This window comes from Elgaria multicarinata, chromosome 20 (assembly GCF_023053635.1).
Source record: "Elgaria multicarinata webbii isolate HBS135686 ecotype San Diego chromosome 20, rElgMul1.1.pri, whole genome shotgun sequence".
In the NCBI taxonomy this organism is placed as follows: domain Eukaryota; kingdom Metazoa; phylum Chordata; class Lepidosauria; order Squamata; family Anguidae; genus Elgaria; species Elgaria multicarinata.
Genome location: NC_086190.1, coordinates 8,012,758 through 8,031,952, shown reverse-complemented (window position 1 = coordinate 8,031,952; position 19,195 = coordinate 8,012,758). Strand labels below are relative to the sequence as shown.

Below are 19,195 nucleotides of genomic sequence, written 5' to 3'. Positions count from 1 at the left end.
CTAACATGCCCCCAAACTGTTTAATATCAGCACTTCGAATTGGTCCCAGAAATGGAGTGGAAACTAGTAGAACACAGAGCACTGGTGTAATATCACACTGACCAGCCCCTACTATGCCTAATGAACGTTTTCCTCCTATGTTTTGCAGTGAATTTGCTGGACACCTCCACAATTATTGGTGACTGGGGCTGGCTCACCTACCCTTCGCATGGGGTAAGTAATTTAAGAAGATAAGGAGAACCCTTGGAAGAAAAGTCTTTCCAATAAGCCTGTCTTCTGGCCACCCTTCAGTTACAAGGCTTCCAGATGTTGCTGGATTCCTATTCCTATCGGCCCTCGCCAGTGGTCATGCTGGCTAGGGCTGATGGGAATTGGAATACAACAACATCTGGAATTGGAATACAACAACATCTGTAGTCCAACTACATCTAGAGGGCCACATGTTCTCCACCACTCTCTTTAGTGAACTGTTCTTGTCAGTTTCACGTAGAGCAGGTAGAGAAGAGTGGTGTGGAACAGGGAGTGTGAGGGAGCGATTCGGACAGATGCTGAGCCTGAGGGTGTGAGAATAGGAATATAAGTATCCAAGAATGGTCCTGTTTCTGGGTGAACTTATGGTTGGCAATGATACCATCAGGGCAGAACTCCAGGGTCCCAGTACATGAGAGAGTCTAAGGACGTAAGAAAAGCTTTGCTAGACCAAGGGTCTATCCAGTCCAGAGTTCTGTTCACACAGTGGCCACCCAGTTGTCATCCAGGACTCCACAAGTAGGACAGAAGTGCAACAGCAGCCCCCTGCCCATGTTCCCCAGCAACTGGTGTATATAGGCCTACTACCTTTGATGCTGGAGGTAGCACATAGCCATATGGACTAGTAGCCTTTAATAGCCTTCTCCTCGAGGAATTGATCCAGCCCCCTTTTCAAGCCATCCCAATTGGTGGCCATCACTACATCTTGTGGTAGTGAGTTCCATACTTTAACTATGCGCTGTGTGGAGAAATACTTCCTTTTCATCTGCCCTGAAACTCCCGCCAGTGCTACCACAATGGGCCAGGTGACAAACAGCCCTCTACAATGTGCCACTCTCTGGCACAGGCTTCTCTGTCCTGAGCTCTTTCAGATGCACAGCAGCTTAGCCTGGTAGGAGCCCCCAGCCTTCTGCTAAGTGGTTTTTCCTGGCAGATTTCTGTGCCGCTCTCCCCTTCTTTCTTCCTTCACTCACGTGGGCCGAGCTTAAGCCTCCTCATATCTACTATTTGCATCTTTATCCCTTTATAATCTTTTTTTTAAAGTCTTGTGTTGACTTTAATTTAAACTGTTAGCCAAGTTCCTGAATACAGATGTAATCAAACCCGCTTGCCTGCTGCATTAATTATGATGTCCTCATTTTCATCTTGCTAGGGGACCTTATTTCAATGACATGGGAAGAGAGAAGAGCCGAATTGCAACCACAGACAGGATCAAGTCATGGCATGTTGGGCTAGGGTAGGAAAGCATACAGACTCTGTCTGCTGGCTCTCCGCATCTCAGTGCATCAGGAAACCTCTTTAATCGATCAAAACATTTTGATCAGCTAATCCAACTGATTAATCTATACTCCAGTACATGTCTATTCAGAAGTTCTATTGGGTTCGATGGGACTTGTAAGTGTCCATAGGAGTGCACACTTTAGTGCAATGCTACACGTGTCGCCTCAGAGTTCAGTGGGGCTTACTCATAGGGAAAAGGGTTTAGCAGGAGTGCAGAACCATTAACAAATATTAGACTGGTGGGCACTAGGCACAGGGTCTTCTCAGTGATGGCCCAATGCTTAAGGAACTTCCTTTCCATAAGGCAGGTATCCCTGGCCCTTACAACGATGGCTTTTCAGGGCAACTTGGGTCCTACTTTACAGATGGCAGTCTTGTAACTGAAAGGTGGCCAGAGGACAGGCTTATTTGAAAGGCCGTTCTTCCAAGTTTGGTTTAAAGATGAAAAACCATAAGCAGGGAAAATAGAAGCTGTCCACCAACAATTAGCAGCTGGACAGCCGGCTGAGCAGGCAAGCACACGGGTCATCTGTAGTGTTATGTATTGCATTTCTATTTAAATGCTAGTAACTATTTCTAAATGTGCATCTATACAAATCAGTTAGAATATTCAAATATTATGCAAATCAGTGTCCCTTTGGGCCCTCTTTTCGTGATGCATTTCCTCTTCTTCTTTTAGCAATGTGGAAGTGGTCACCCTAATGACTTTTGAATGGGCTTTGAAGACTGGGTTTTTTGGGGGAGGGGTTGTTTGAAACAGCTTTACTGATGCTTTAGTGTTTGATATTCAACAGCTGCTATTTCTAATTTGCTGTATTATATATATATATATATATATATATATATATATATATATATAAACTTTTAACACTGTTTTATTGTGCTGATAATGTTTTTAACTGCTGATGATGCTATTAATATATGTTTTTGATGTGTTCCTGCTTAATATTGTAGCTTTATGGTTTGTAATACATTATGAAAGTTGTGTTTTGAGCCACTTCGGAAAAAGTAACACTGAAAGGCAGCCTATAAGTGGTGAAATAACTAAACACAATTAGAGGAGGCCTCTTTCCGACTTGGAGGCTCTAAGCCCCACCCCTCTCCTCTCTCCTCCTAGTGGGACTCCATCAATGAAATGGATGAGTTTTTCAACCCCATTCACACCTACCAAGTATGCAACGTCATGACCCCTAACCAGAACAACTGGCTGCGGACTAGCTGGGTGCAGCGGCATGGGGCCCACCGGGTTTACGCAGAGATCCGTTTCACTCTGCGGGACTGCAACAGCATGCCAGGGGTCCTGGGCACATGCAAAGAAACCTTTAACCTCTACTACCTCCAGTCCGACCGCGACTTGGGCAGCACCACCCGGGAGAGCCAGTTTGTGAAGATCGACACCATTGCAGCTGACGAGAGCTTCACCAACGTGGACCTGGGGGTCCGGCGGCTCAAGCTCAACACGGAGGTGCGTGGTGTGGGGCCGCTGAGCAAGCGAGGCTTCTACCTGGCCTTCCAGGACATTGGGGCCTGCATCGCCATTGTCTCCATCCGCGTCTACTACAAGAAGTGCCCAGGCATGGTGAGGAACTTAGCGTCTTTCTCTGAGGCGGTAACTGGAGCAGACTCCTCGTCCCTTGTGGAGGTGCGGGGCGAGTGTGTGGGGCATTCGGAGGAAAGAGACACCCCCAAAATGTACTGCAGTGCTGAGGGGGAATGGCTGGTGCCCATTGGGAAATGTGTGTGCAGTGCTGGCTACGAAGAGCAGAGGGACTCGTGTCTAGGTAAGTCTGGCTGTTGGTTGCTCAGAACTAGGACTTCTGTTATCTTTGGAAGAGGAAGGGGTTGCCACTGTGGCAGGGGATGCTTGAGTGATACGGAGGCCGTCTCTCCTTAGAGAAAGGCTGCAAGTCGGAGCCCTCTGACATTCAGAGTTTGATAGCTGATCAGGTCAGCTTCAAAGGATAACTACACTTTGCAGAGCTGAAACTCAGCTACCAATTTGACCAAGAGTCTTGGGGCTTTAACAAGAGGGGTCGGCACTTGATTCTTCTTGGCCTACCCAAATGGTTCCTATTGGTAACCTATTGTCTTCATAATCTCCTAAATGAATCAGGCTGTTTATTGCATTTGTTGTCCTCCATATAATATCGCCTGCAGTCTTAGTACATCTCCAGGCGACTCCTTCTGGGCCCACATATAGAGGGAGTCATTAATGGTGGAGATACTCGACCCACCCCAAGTAGAGATTGCCCTATTCACGGTCCTCCTGTGCATTGATGGTTTGTCACCGTGCCAACAGCTTCCCCTCCAGCTGTATGAGGCTGGCTCCATTTCAAGGTTGTCCCCGGCTTTGTCCACGTCGTCCAGGCTCCACCAGCAGGCCTTTTCTGTAATCCTGGCAGGACGTTTTGACAGCAAAGAAAACAAAACCAAAGTCGATAGAAACAAAGTTATCTCCTTAATCCATCACCTCCAAGCGCAGCTGAGCTCCAAGCGCAGAGGATGGAGTTTTCCCAGAGAGTCTGAGGGCTCCAGAAAGACATTCCGGCATGCAACTGTATAAACGGTGATAAGGAGACAGCAGCTGTGCAGAACACACCGCTGCGCATTGGCCTGGGGCTACATGTGTACAGCAGCCGCCTCACTGGGGTCCTCACAGGCGGCTTTGTTTGCTTTTAGTTTCTTCACAAAAGCTGTTTGGAAGAACCAAGGTTTGACTCGGCAAATACCAATAGGTGTCTGTGCTTATATTTGGGGAGAATGTGAACAGCGGCCTTGACAATAGTCAGCCCAAGGTTACCTCTGCCAAAGTCGTGCAGGGAAAGGACAGAGGCTGAGCTAGGCATTCGGCCACTTTCAGATTATTATTATTATTATTTATTTATATAGCACCATCAATGTACATGGTGCTGTACAGAGTAAAACAGTAAATAGCAAGACCCTGCCGCATAGGCTTACATTCTAATTATTATTATTATTATTATTATTATTATTATTATTATTATTATTATTATTTTGTTTATATAGCACCATCAACGTACATGGTGCTGTACAGAGTAAAACAGTAAATAGCAAGAGCCTGCCGCATAGGCTTACATTCTAATTATTATTATTATTATTATTATTATTATTATTTATTTATTTATTTATTTATATAGCACCATCAATGTACATGGTGCTGTACAGAGTAAAACAGTAAATAGCAAGAGCCTGCCGCATAGGCTTACATTCTAATAAAATCATAATAAAACAATAAGGAGGGGAAGAGAATGCACCAAACAGGCACAGGGTAGGGTAAACAGGCACTGGGTAGGGTAAAACTAACAGTATAAAGTCAGAACAAAATCAAGTTTTAAAAGCTATAGGAAAAAGAAAAGTTTTTAGCTGAGCTTTAAAAGCTGCGGTTGAACTTGTAGTTCTCAAATGTTCTGGAAGAGCGTTCCAGGCATAAGGGGCAGCAGAAGAAAATGGACGAAGCCGAGCAAGGGAAGTAGAGACCCTTGGGCAGGCGAGAAACATGGCATCAGAGGAGCGAAGAGCACAAGCGGGGCAATAGTGTGAGAGGAGAGAGGAGAGATAGGAAGGAGCTAGACAGTGAAAAGCTTTGTAGGTCAACAGGAGAAGTTTATATTGGATTCTGAAGTGAATTGGAAGCCAATGAAGAGATTTCAGCAGTGGAGGAACATGGTCAGAGCGGCGAGCCAAGAAGATGATCTTAGCAGCAGAGTGGTGAACAGAAACCAACGGACTGATGTTGGTTTAAACAGATGCTCTGTTTAACTTGCCGCAAGGAAGTGGCATCAGCTTCCGGCATATCATTACTGCCAGCTTTCCTTTTGGGATTTTTGCTGCAGGGAAATCTGGGGGGGGGGGGGGGTTGGTTGGTTGATGGAATTCTGCAGTGGCGCAATTCTTTATGGCGCAATTTGCATAGGGGAGTCGAGCTGCGGCTTTCCCCCAAACTCTGGGAATTTTGGGAGGGGCATTTTCGGGGGGCGGGGGAGGTGAGGTTGAGCCATAATGTGTGCAAATTGCTCCGACATATGCACAAGTTGTGGAACCTGCAGGAAAAATGCACAAAATGCCTGGAAAATCTGTGAATGGGCCCAACTCACTGCAGACTGAGTTGGGCACCACAGCAGGGACCAGAATGAAGTCTGGGGAGGGGGGGGCGGACCTAGAACACCCATTGAACTCCACTCCCCAAATGGATTTCTCTGACATCCCTACTTTCCTTTGATAGGACCCTCCTTACACAATAAGAGTTATCTATGAGCAAGTACAGCTATATGAACGCTTAGGGTTCCTTTCAGATAGAGGTAAAATTTGAAGGTTACTATATGGGGAAAGAGGATAGCTTCCGAGGAAGTATTTCAAGGAAGAGAAAGGTGGCAGCTTGTAGGTGATGTGGGAAGGAATTTCAAGTAGGGATGTATGAGTAATTCATTTCAGCTCACTTTTGATCAGGATTTACTCAGTTCACACCTTTTGGACCAAATGCAGACTCAAATGCAATCTGTGGTCAAAGTCCATACATTTCTGAGCTTTCAAAGTCAGTTAGGGACCCCCAACAATGCATTTGACAGCAAGCATCCATTTGGAAAAAGCACATGAAAATGCATACCTTTGAAAAATGGACACAGCCATGCTTCAATCAGTGGGAGAAGAATGTCTACCTTTCAAAGATGTGCACAACTGATGTGCCCGTTTAGAAAAACCTGCTTGAAAATATGTATGAATGTTCATGCAAAAAGGAAAATACAAAGATGGTGAGCTGATATGGACATGAGATAGAAGGAGCTTCAAGGTTGAATTTGGAGACCCTCGACAAGGTTGGGTTTTTGCTTGTATGTGCATCCCTAGTTCCAGGAATAAGGGATAATGGGAAGCAGCTTTTGTGTTGGGAGAGGGTGGAGGTCATGCTGGGGAGCAGAGCAGAGCAGGGCCTGGAAGAACTCTGAAGGAAAGAATAGAATCATAAAATCATAGAATAGTAGAGTTGGAAGGGGCCTCTAAGGCCATGGAGTCCAACCTCCTGCTCGGTGCAGGAATCCACCTTAAAGCATAACTGACAGATGGCTGTCCACTGCCTCTTGAAGGCCTCTAGTGTGGGAGAGTCCACAACCTCCCCAGGTAACTGGTTCCATTGTTGTACTGCTTTAAGAGTCAGGAAGTTTTTCCTGATGTCCAGCTGGAATCTGGCTTCATGTAACTTGAGCCCGTGATTCCGTGTCCTGCACTCTGGGAGGATCGAGAAGAGATCCTGGCCCTCCTCTGTGTGACAACCTTTCAAGTATTTGAAGAGTGCTATCATGTCTCCCCTCAATCTTCTCTTATCCAGGCTAAACATGCTCAGTTCAGTCTGGATAAGAGAGTTCAAGCTCAATGTTGAAGGAGGTGGGAAGAAGACCATGTAGGGATTTTTGAAGGGTGTCACATGAGTTGATGATCCAGACAGACACATTATTTGGGCAGAGAATTTTTGGATAGACAACGAGAGGATGAAATGTGTCAAGGAAAGGTTGTGATAGTCAAGGCAGACCACAGCCAGAGCAAGGACCAGAGTGGGGCAGAGAAGAAAGGGGTAGATAGTCCCAGTGTTGCAAAAGGGGACATGACACGACTCTGCCACAGAGTAGGTACTAGAAGCAAAAGGCAGGGAAGAAATGCCAGGGGTGAAGTGACAACAGGCTCCCTGGCTGGTCAATGGGGCGGAAGGTGATGTCGTTAAGAGAGATGAAGATGGGGAGTGACTGAGCATTAGGGATGGATGAAGATGCCAGTTTTGCTTTCTCCCCCATGTAGTTTTTCTAAGTTCTTTTTATGAAGAATTGTGCAAATTTTGATACGTTCTTCAAAAAGAAAACAAACAAAGTTCTCACCCGTCTGCACAGGCCCAAGTCAAGAGGTGCAGCTCTTCCCAGCATGAATAGGCCCGTGATGTACCTGCCTGCCGTATAGCTGTTGAAGATGAGGAGTCAGTCAGAAAAATAAGGTGGCAGCTGTTATTCACCACCCCACACCTGGCTGAATGCAGACGGATGCAAAGCCGGGCTTCTAAAAGTCCTTGGCCTGGATGGACGCATCTGTCAATTTTGCTTTCTCCCACTTTCATTTTTTTTTAAAATAAAAAGAATATAAAGTTCTTTCCCTTCTGTTCCTGAAAGAAAGTTCTGATCAAAAAAACCCCAAACTGAATACAATTTGTGATCCCTGCTGAAGAGGAGATGGTTCAGGAGGAAAAGGTTGGGTCCTGGACTCAGCGCTGGAGTTTGAGGTTGCTGTAAGCCAACCAAGCAGAAAAATCATAGATGCACTTGGTGACGCAGGACTGAATAGGGGATTAGAGATGCTTGCAAGATTAGAGGGGGGGAGAAGGGGGGCTGCCGAGAAAGCTCTGGGGTGGAACTGGGTTTCGTCTAGGGATGTTGGAGGAATCCGGTTTGGGGGTGGAACTCGGCGGGTTTTTGCCAGCTTGGACCCCCCGGCTGCCAGCTTGTGGGTCCCTGAGTTGGCTCCACTTGGCATGCACCACATTGGGCAAGCTCGTGGTTTCCCACTTTTAAAATTTGTGCAAATTGTGCAGATTGGGATTTGCGCAAAATCACAGCCAGGAATATTTATGGAAAGTGGGATTTGTGCAAAATTGCAACTGTAAACGTTGGTCCTTTATGCCTGCAATTTTACACGAATTGCACTATTTATGGCTGCGATTTTGGCAAATCCCAATTTGAACCACCCCCACCCCGCCAAAAGATGTGAGCCTTCGGCAGGTGCCCGCAGACTGTCTGGTAGCTCATCCTGCCCACCAGGGTTGGACAACCTGTGGAAGTCCAGCAGAGCATGAGCAGGACATGAGGAAGTTTGCCTATCCCTAATTTCATCAGTGGTTAGGTAGCAGTGAAGGTTATGAGGTCTGATGACTTCACTCAAGGGACTGTAACTAAATCTGACAGGAAGTAGGAGAAGTTGTTGAGATCAGAGTTGCAGAAACCTGGGACTTGAAGGTGGTCAGTGAAGAGTTGATGGCCAGCAGGGAAACCTTCCTGGGATCAAAGCTCTGGACAACTGAGTTATTATGGGATAATTCCAATAATCATGTGAATAACATGGCTCTCTAAACCAAGCAGTAGTGTTGTGGGATAAGAATAGATGGAGCTGGAAAGTTAGTCAGTTTACTGCAGGGATGGGCAAAAGGCAGACCAGGATCCCCTGGTAGATCTTTGGATGGTTTGCAGCAGATTAGCAATGTCTACCATTGTTCGAAGTATCTAACAACAGAAACACACACACCGCCTCAAAGGAGGTCTCTGAAAAAGGATGCTTAAGGGAAAACCAGGAATGGATTTTGTGTGAAAGTCCTTGTGAGCTTGGTGCTGGGATGAATATCAAATTCTTGGGGTGAGCGTGTGCTCATAGACACCGTGTTCCTTAACTCTTAGCATCTGTCTGCCCACCTGAGGCAGTATTGACACCTGGGTCTGGTCGGTAAACTGCAGGGTTCCCCACATACCTGACGTCTGCCTACACCTGATCTAGTCTGTACCAACCCAATTTTAGACTGGTGGCATTGTTTGTGTAAACCTACTAAGGCAAATGTTCACTCTCCTCGTTTATGCTCAAGAGAAAAACTTTTCAGTCCTGCCTATAAAGTCTCTCTTTCCATAGTGAAAAGGCCAGCACAGTAAGATTTATAATTCAAATCTAAAATCGAAACTTAGCTGTTTTAATTGTCAAGTGGACGGGAAAAAGATCCCAGCTGCTGCCTCCCTGAATAATTTTTCATTCTCTGCCATAGAGACAGGAATATATATATATATATATATATATATATATATATATATATATATATATGTATCCCTTTGTGGCCCTAATAATCTTTCTATAAATATCAGAGACATTCAATCTTCGACAGAGACAGACATTAAACCTTTACCTTCATAATACTGTTGAAAGTGTGCTTCCAAATTAATTTCCTTTTGCTTTCCCCAGCCAAGGCATCTTATTTGTGGCGGATGTTTGAACAGCTAAGGGACTCTTCAGAGCTGTAATATTGACTTAAGAAAAGAGCTGCCAAAGAGGTAGAAGGTGAGGGTGGTATGCTGGCCAAGTATTCCTCAGCCCTAGAATCATAGAATCATAGAATAGCAGAGTTGGAAGGGGCCTACAAGGCCATCTAGTCCAACCCCCTGCTCAATGCAGGAATCCACCCTAAAGCATCCCTGACAGATGGTTGTCCAGCTGCCTCTTGAAGGCCTCTAGTGTGGGAGAGCCCACTACCTCCCTAGGTAACTGATTCCACCATCGCACTGCTCTAACAGTCAGGAGGTGTTTCCTGATGTCCAGCTGGAATCTGGCTTCCTGTAACTTGAGCCCGTTATTCCGTGTCCTGCACTCTGGGAGGATCGAGAAGAGATCCTGGCCCTCCTCTGTGTGACAACCTTTTAAGTATTTGAAGAGTGCTATCATGTCTCCCCTCAATCTTCTCTTCTCCAGGCTAAACATGCCCAGTTCTTTCAGTCTCTCTTCATAGGGCTTTGTTTTTAGACCTCTGATCATCCTGGTTGCCCTCTTCTGAACACGCTCCAGCTTGTCCCTGTTGCTGGAAGGAAGCTGCTGGCCATACTTGGCTTTCTTGGGAATATTTGCAGGCATCTCAGGCTTCATGTGCCTACACATTGCAGGTCCAGAACTCAAACCAGGAGCTCTGTGTGTCAGACTGGTCATGAGGGCTGCCAGTCAGAATGGGAGAACAGGGAGTTTCCAGTTGGGGTATTCTCCCCACCGTAGCCCATCCTCCTCCTGTCTTGAGATATCAGGTGACACCAGAGAACCAATCTGGTTCCACACTTAGAGCTGTGCACAAAGGGCCCCTCAAAATTCTCCACCCTATTTGTGGGCGGAGAAATTTGGGAAACAATTCCACTGAAAGTCTTCAGGGGGAGGAGTAATTCTCCAACACTTTTTCACAGGTTGGGCTCACCATTGGCAGGGGTTGTAGCCCAGTCACTTTCTTTTTTGTAAATTATTTTATTTTATTTTTTTGCCATGGCAAGAGACGGGAGCAGGAAGTACATCAGCAACGTGATCTCCATTTTGCATCCTTCGCAATGTCCCGTACCTAGCATCATTCCAGGGCATTTTGGGGGAAGACAGGGAAGGCGTCCACTTTATGAAATAATTTGAAGGGTGGGAAACCAAGGAGGCTGTAGGCTGCCAAGGAGATGATTAGACAATGCACACACTCATTTGCACACACAAGATTTGCACTTATCACCTCATAAGTAAGGTAAGCACAATTGAATGAGAGTGGTTGAAAAAAAAATGTGTAGAAATTGTCGGCACAGTACTAGCTTATTTATACGTACTTGATCTGTTGCTGTTTTCCCTCAGTCTGGTCAAACTGTTGCTCCCTTTAGCTTATGGCTTCATTTTCACATCGCAGCCACTTCTGGGTAGTTGTGCACGAGTGGGAATGGGCAAGCGTACTGGCTCCCAGCCACTTGCCTACTCCCACTGAGTTAAACAGCTAGAGACGTTCTGTTCCTGAGTTGTTTAACTCAACATCTGAACCTGGAATTGTAGGTTGTTGGGGGAGAGATAAACCAGAGTTAGAACTCACGGTTTGTTTTTGAGTTCTAACTCTGGTTTGTCTCTCCTCCAACAACACACAATTCTGGGTTCAGTTGCCAGGATTGGCCCTGTTCAGACAACACGCTAAGCCATAAGGGTTAAGTGTTTTGAGCTAACCATGATGGTTTAGTGTGTTGTATGAATGGCATTTTCCCTAGCCATGGTGGCTACATAACTACGGTTTAACCATGCAAAAGGGTTAGCAGCCCTAAGCATGGCTTGGCTTAGCGTGTTGTCTGAACAGGCCCATAGAGTACTCAGGGATGGCGCATTTGTAGGTTGTTTAGCTCCGCTCAGCTGCAGTGGCAGGGATTGGGCAGCAAGAACTAGCATGCTCCCTCCCTCCCTCCCTCCCTCCTCATCCACAACAACCTGTGCTTTCACAAACTGAGTTTTTGGCATGTGTGGACTGGGTCTAGATTACTGGCCTTCAGCCTAACTGGGGCCCAAATGTCTGACATTATGAGGCAGATGCATGGAGCTAAGTTCCAAGTCATCAGGATGCAATGCTATTATCATTACTGTTGCAAACTTTGCCCCAGTTACAATCCACCTGGCTGAACATTGCACCACAACGCTGGAGTTCCCTGGAAATTCTGCAGACACAGGCAGCGGTGCAGACCCTAGGCTTAATTGTCTCAAAGGTCCCTCCTTTACATGACCATGCATGTTATTTAAGTTGTGAAGCTCACAATTAACATTTCTCTTCTCCCCACCCACCGGTCCGTGCTTTACAACTGCTTCTGCATTTCTCACGTTTTAGATCAACAGACAAACAATCAAAAGCCATTTGCTGATCCTGGTGGAAAAGGAACATTCTGACCCACGTGCATTTGAAACGCACATCACAGAACCAAGTGGAGTTTGTTTCTGCCACCCTGATGCTAAACACATTTCCTTGGGGAATAAGCTCCATTTTGTGGTAGAAAAAAAATGATATGCGTTTTTAAAGTAAAATTAGTGAAACTGAGATCTGCAACTGTGTACATGCTCAGTTGGCCATCCCAGACTTTAAAATGTTGTTGTTGCTGCTGTTTTTAAAAATAAAAAGATAAGAAGAAGCAAACGAGGCTTTGGTGAGCATCATCAGTGCTCATGCCAACCCAGGTGCCCAAGCTGGGCTTGTTTACCAGTTGCTGGGGAACATGGGTGGGAGGGTGCTGCTTATGGGTCCCTGGTCGACAGCTGGTTGGCCACTGTGTGAAGAGAGTGCTGGACTAGATGGACCTTCTGCTTATGTTCTTAAAAAGAATAATACAAAGTCTGGGATCCCCGTGGAGAAGACACCCCTAGGAGGGGGCAGATCCCAGATTCTCAGCATGCCTTGTGAGCCCTAGATCTGGAAGAACTTCATCCTAGCCAGACAGCTGACAGCACGAATCCTGCCAGCCTGGCCCACTGGAGAATTTTGTGCCTCACAGGGATTGTCGCTCGAGCTGCTTCAACGTGCTTCCTGCCACAGCGGTGTCACTGACGCTAACCAGGTTGTGACCCCAGTGCCAGAGGGAATGAACCTGGGACCTGCCCTGGGTGTCCCTTGGAAACGATCGTCTCTGGAAATAGCAAAACGGGGGAGCTGGAGTTCGTGTTTCTGAGACGCTTCTGTCTTTGCAGGTCACTGCAAGGCACGTCCCCAGAGAGAGTGGCCTGTCAGTGCAGCCGGGGTGCTGTCCGCTCAGCACAACTGCCAGGCTGCCCTCCTAAGAGCTTTCCACCCCTCCCAACTCCCAGGATATTCCCTTGGTGTAATGAACAGACAGCTCAAGAAAGGCTGGAGTTCATCTATCAAGTGACAGCATTTTCTAGCAGGCAAGACGTATTCTGGGAAGAGGTCAGAGACGTAGAGCAGAGGTGGGGAGCCTGTCTTCCGTCAAAGGCAGCATTCCCTTGTGGGCTGCAGATGGCCAGCGGGTGGAGCTGGAAGCCGCAGTGGGCAGAGGTTAAGGATTGCCGAGCCGGGCAGTTTAAGTTTCTCATTTGCCCCAGGGCTCAGTGCTGGGCCCAGTGCTCTTCAACATTTTTATTAATGATTTGGACGAGGAGGTGCAGGGAACGCTGATCAAATTTGCAGATGACACCAAATTGGGTGGGATAGCTAATACCCTGGAAGACAGAAACAAACTTCAAAGTGATCTTGATAGGCTGGAGTGCTGGGCTGAAAACAACAGGATGAAATTGAATAGGGGTAAATGCCAAGTTCTACATTTAGGAAATAGAAACCAAATGTACAGTTATAAGATGGGGGATACTTGGCTCAGCAATACTACAAACGAGAAGGATCTTGAAATTGTTGTAGATCGCAAGCTGAATATGAGCCAACAGTGCGATATGGCTGCAAGAAAGGCAAATGCTATTTTGGGCTGCATTAATAGAAGTATAGCTTCCAAATCGCGTGAGGTACTGGTTCCTCTTTATTTGGACCTGGTTAGGCCTCATCTAGAGTATTGTGTCCAGTTCTGGGCTCCACAATTCAAGAAGGACGCAGACAAGCTGGAGCGTGTTCAGAGGAGGGCAACCAGGATGATCAGGGGTCTGTAAACAAAGCCCCATGAAGAGAGACTGAAAGAACTGGACATGTTTAGCCTGGAGAAGAGAAGATTGAGGGGAGACATGATAGCACTCTTCAAATACTTAAAAGGTTGTCACACAGAGGAGGGCCAGGATCTCTTCTCGATCCTCCCAGAGTGCAGGACACGGAATAACGGGCTCACGGAATAATGGGACACGGAATAACAGGCTCAAGTTAAAGGAAGCCAGATTCCAGCTGGACATCAGGAAAAACTTCCTGACTGTTAGAGCAGTACGACAATGGAACCAGTTACCTAGGGAGGTTGTGGGCTCTCCCACACTAGAGGCATTCAAGAGGCAGCTGGACAAGCATCTGTCAGGGATGCTTTAGAGTGGATTCCTGCATTGAGCAGGGGGTTGGACTCGATGGCCTTGTAGGCCCCTTCCAACTCTCCCTGATCCTGGGATCCCCTGTGTGTCATGTGGACGCACAGGGATGATCCCATGGTTCGTCCCAGGATTTCGCCCGGTCTAGCTAAGGCCTTAGCCTCAGCTTCCAATTCCTTCAGTTTATTTGCATCCCCCCTGCCCACCCACCCCCGGTGCACGTTACCAGTTGAGGTATGGTTATTGCTAAAACACTGCAAATGAACACTGAGAGCTGGTGTGGTGTAGTGGCTAAAATGTGGGACTGGGAGTCGGGAGATCCGGGTTCTAGTCCTCACTCGGCCATGGAAACCCACTGGGTGACTCTGGGCCAGTTACAGACTCTCAGCCCAACCTACCTCATAGGCTTGTTGTTGTAAGGATAAAATGGAGAAGAGGAGGATTATGTACGCCGCCTTGGGTTCCTTGGAGAAATAAATGCAATAAATAAATAAATAAATAAATAAATAAATAAACCACTGTAATGAGATTGTAAGGATTTTTGCATCGGAATTCCTTTTGCATGATGCATTTTAAAACTGCATTTGTTAAAACTGGGGAAAGCAAAACAAAACACCAGACTCAAAGATTGACGATGCTACCCTAATGTGAGGTCATGTCAGGTTTGTTCATTTCTCCCCATCTGGTGTTGTGCCCACAAGTGGACAGGCAATTATGCATCGTATCAAGATTACTTTTTTGCACTGTTTTGTTAATGAACATAGAATCATAGAATAGCAGAGTTGAAAGGGGCCTACAAGGCCATCGAGTCCAACCCTCTGCTCAATGCAGGAATCAACCCTAAAGCATCCCTGACAGATGCTTGTCCAGCTGCCTCTTGAAGGCCTCTAGTGTGGGAGAGGCCACAACCTCCCTAGGTAAGTGATTCCATTGTTGTACTGCTCTAACAGTGAAGAAGTTTTTCCTGATCATAGAATCATAGAATAGAATCATAGAATCATAGAATAGCAGAGTGGGAAGGGGCCTACAAGGCCATCCAGTCCAACCCCCTGCTCAATGCAGGATCCACCCTAAAGCATCCCTGACAGACGGTTGTTCAGCTGCCTCTTGAAGGACTCTAGTGTGGGAGAGCCCACAACCTCCCTAGGTAACTGATTCTATTGTCGTACTGTGTATCTTGGTAATATAGAGGAGGGGAAAACACACATGTGAACTGAAAGCTGTAGCAAATGGAGATAGATAGTGCTCCATAGAAAATTTGGGGTAGACACCAGAGAGAGAGAGAGAGAACGAAAAAGTGAAAGAACAATGGAAGATTCCTAATACATTGGTTCCACTTTGGAAACAAGACCAGTAAATACAGAACTCCAAAATCTGGAGAGAAGCTTGGAACCATCCCTACTAAAAGACATTTAAAACTGCACAAGCAGATAGAGTGAACGTGTGGCAACTCAGCAAAGGTGTGGCTTGCTGTCAACCTTCCTGAGCATCCATCCCACCCTTTGCTGACGAAAAAATGGATCCCTATGTTAGATCAACAAACCCAAAGGGAAGTAAATTCAGTGATAAGCTTCAAAAGTGGACTTTGAGGCGGGTTGTGTGGGGCGGTGGTGGAAGTGGAATTTGGGGGGTGTTGGGATGGGTTGGCGACCAGCTGCTCTTGTGTTTTGCTCCGGTTCTGAATGCACTCTTCCCAACCCCCAACCCCACCCCCCTGCTTTCATATGCACAATGCAGCCCTCAGACTCGGAGCTGGTACCCAGCAGAGTGGCTCCTTTTTAGCTATCATCTCCTTGACAGACAGGCCCGTCTATCATTTCAGCCATCCCGCCAGCTTATTAGCAGATGTTCTCCTGTCCCTGGAGGAGCGAGGAGGGGGACAAATGGACCACGCTGCAGATGGCTTGGCTGGGCCCTCCCATCCTGTCCTGCGCTTGCTGAAATGAGCCTGTCAGCTCCCGAGGCAGGCCGCAGCAGGTGGCGGCTGGCTATGAAGACGCACTAGAAGGCTGGATGGGAAGAGGGACCGCAGTGGAAAAAAAGGCTGGGATGGGTGGAAGACGTGAGGAGGAAGGTGTGCTTTGTGTCTGTGTCTGTGAGGATGCTGAAATGAGCCAACAAAATTAGATGTCTTATTATTATTATTATTTATTTATTTATATAGCACCATCAATGTACATGGTACATGGAAGTGGCTGGGAATGTCTTGCTTTGCTCTCTGCTTCTGACCCAGTTGGAATTTCAGAGCAACCTTGAGGCTGCCTCCTTTTGAGAAAGTAGCCCAGGAAAATCTTCTGGTTCTTTTCTTTATTGATGAGTAGGGCAGTTGGGTCAGAGAGGGAAGCTTGCAGTAGCAAGGGGAGGCAATTTGGAGGGCAGACGGGGCTGTTTCTGCAGAGCCCCCGGCTTCCAGGATCTGATGGCTGAACTACGTGCTGCTTTACATTCATATTGTGCAGCTGATCTTCACCATGAGGGGATCTACACAGCGTCCTGAAGGCGCTTGCGTGCGCCTCCAGTGCGCCCCGAAACTCCTTGTGTAGACCCTGCCGACCTGGCCAGACGGGGCGGAGGAGGAGGAGGTTGCGGTGGCCCCGCATCGCCCCTTGCGGGGACGGGGCAAAAAGTTCCCAGGGCTCCTGTCAGATGCGAGGAGGAATGGCTCCAACCCGGGTGGCTCTTTCGCCAGCAGCAGGAGGCCGGTGGGGAGGTGGGCGGCAAGGACGCTCTAGGAACCAACGGTGTCACTCACTCAGAGCCGTTCCTCCTCGCATCTGACAGGAGCCCTGGGAACTTTTCGCCCCATCCCCGCGAGGGGTGATGCGGGGCCTCCTCCCCCTCCTCCTCCTCCTCCTCCCCCTCCTCCTCCTCCTCCCCCTCCTCCCCCTCCTCCCCTCCTCCTCCTCCTCCTCCTCCTCCGCCTCTTCTGGCCAGGTAGGCAGGATCTACACAAGGAATTTCGGGGCGCACTGGAGGCGCACGCAAGCGCCTTCAGGACGCTGTGTAGATCCCCTCCATGTTTGTTTTCCTTAGTGTAAGTGTGTGGGGACTCAACAGGGACCTGCCCACCCAGCCACTTCCTCTTCCCCTTCTTCTTTCTTTTTTTAGCCCTGTGGTGGGGTTTGGGGTGAATTGGGGGAGGGAAGTGGCTGGGAATGTATTTAAAAATAGATCATCATGATTATTATTTTGCATTTTAAAATGTCTGCATGTGAATGGATTATTATTTTTTGTTTCATGGAACATATTGCAAGTTTGGAAATGTTTGAATTTCCGACCGCAAATTGCGCTTGGGTCAGTGTTTGGTTTTGGGAGGTATGAATTGGGCAAATCCATTAAAAACAAAAGAAAACACGTTGACTGAGCAAATTCCGAAACCATCCCTAGCCTTGGGACCCCACACTGATTAACTGCTATTAGACTGGTAATTCAGCATGACTTCGCTTTTGATGACTTCTCAAACGGCAATGTTTTCTTTACACCACCAAATCTGACTTGCCTGTGTAGTCCTGCTGCCTAGTCCTTGGCTGGTCTTCATGCTCCTGCCCTCGTCTTGATGATGTCGGGTGTACAGCGCGGGGTGGGGCGAGGCGCTGCATTGGTGCTCCTTCTGACCATCTACAGCGGAAGGAGTGCAATTGCGGGCTTTCCTGTGGGTGTCGCTGCTGCAACCACCCACCCGAGCACTCACGTGGCAATTCAGGGGTGCCTGGAAGCATCCGCACCTCCCTCTTCCAAGGTTAGGTATATATATGCCTAAGCTTAGTTCTTTTTTTGCTTATTTCTTTTTAAAAAACTGTAAATGCAAAGGGTCACATTTACAGTTAAATGGGGGGAACAAGAGGGAGGAATGGGGTGCTCCTTCCCTCACAGAATATCCAACCCCTCCTTTAATTAATTAATTTATTTTTAACAAGGGTCCACAGAGGCATGGAGGTGGTCTAGCAGATGGCGACCAATCAGTGGTCGCCATAGGCTGTGGCACACCTTGGAGCACCACCCTAGCAAGAGTGACAGATGGCAGATGCCATCGTCCCCTTGCTCCAAGCTAAAAAAGTCAGGGGAAGTGCCCAACATTTTTATAGCGGGGTTTTGGGGCTTTGCCCCTGGATTGCTTCGGAGTGGCAGCTGCGTCATGTAGATTACCTGCCGCCACTCTGAAGCTACCAAAGCTCCGAAGCTATAAAGACTGATCTCTTCTGGCAGGCCTATCCAGTAGAATTTTAGAATGCTTTTAGGGTGCTTTTAGGATGTTTTATCAGTGCATACTATGTTTTTAATCAGTATTGTTATTATTATTATTATTTACATTTATATACCGCCCCATAGCCAAAGCTCTCTGGGCAGTTTACAAAAGTTTTATGTATTTTATACTTACTGGTGTTCCTTGCCTCGATCAAAATGGAGAGGTGGGTAAGAAATAAAATTATTATTATTATTATTATTATTATTATTATTATTATTATTATTATTATTGGAAACACCCGTCTAGACAAGCCTCCTGTCCTTCCTGCCTCTCTCAATAGACAAGTGGAGCACCAGACTAGCTATTCATTAAAGGTGCAATAAGGAAATTTTAAACTCTCAGCCTAATGGTCTTATCCCTCTCTTTTGATGGGCTGCCAGCCCTGCTGCACTTGAGAGGTCTCTTGCTCATTCTAATGAGTTGTATCCCCAGACTTCTGCCACCAAATCCTTCCCTGACAGCAGCCCTTTTTTCACTTGAGTTGTATAGCATTGCATGTAGAGATTTCATCACTGGGAAATCTAGTTCTTTTTTTACTTGACAGAGTTCTGTGGTGCGTGCAACCTGCTTTGCAGTTGCAAGATGAGCTGTAGGCTTTCCCCCGGAATTCTGAGAACTTTTTGGGGGGTCCCCTTCCCCCCTGCATGTTCTGCAATTTGTAAACAATTTCCACAAGTTTCTAAGCAATTGGGAAAAAATATGGCCAAGTTTGCACAAATTCATGGACAAAGTTGTGCAAATTCAATTGTAATTTGTACAGATTGCTCAGAAATTTGCACAAATTGCAGATCCTGCAAAAATACATGCAAAATGTCTGGGGGGAAATCATAAATTGCCCAACTCACTGCAGATTGGGTTGGGCACCACAGCTGGAATTGCAATGAAGTTGGG

General features: G+C 47.0%; 1 protein-coding gene across 2 annotated transcripts in view; it reads left to right on the top strand.

The window, feature by feature from the left end:
• Positions 1 to 2,650: 2,650 nt before the first annotated feature.
• Positions 2,651 to 19,195, top strand: part of EPHA8 (EPH receptor A8) — a 56,030-nt gene continuing 39,485 nt past the window's right edge. For both annotated transcript variants that reach the window (XM_063145336.1, XM_063145337.1), the window contains exon 1: positions 2,651 to 3,311. In XM_063145336.1, the coding sequence (XP_063001406.1) occupies positions 2,666 to 3,311 (646 nt within the window). In that variant the 5' untranslated portion in view covers positions 2,651 to 2,665. The remainder of the gene's footprint in view (positions 3,312 to 19,195) is intronic.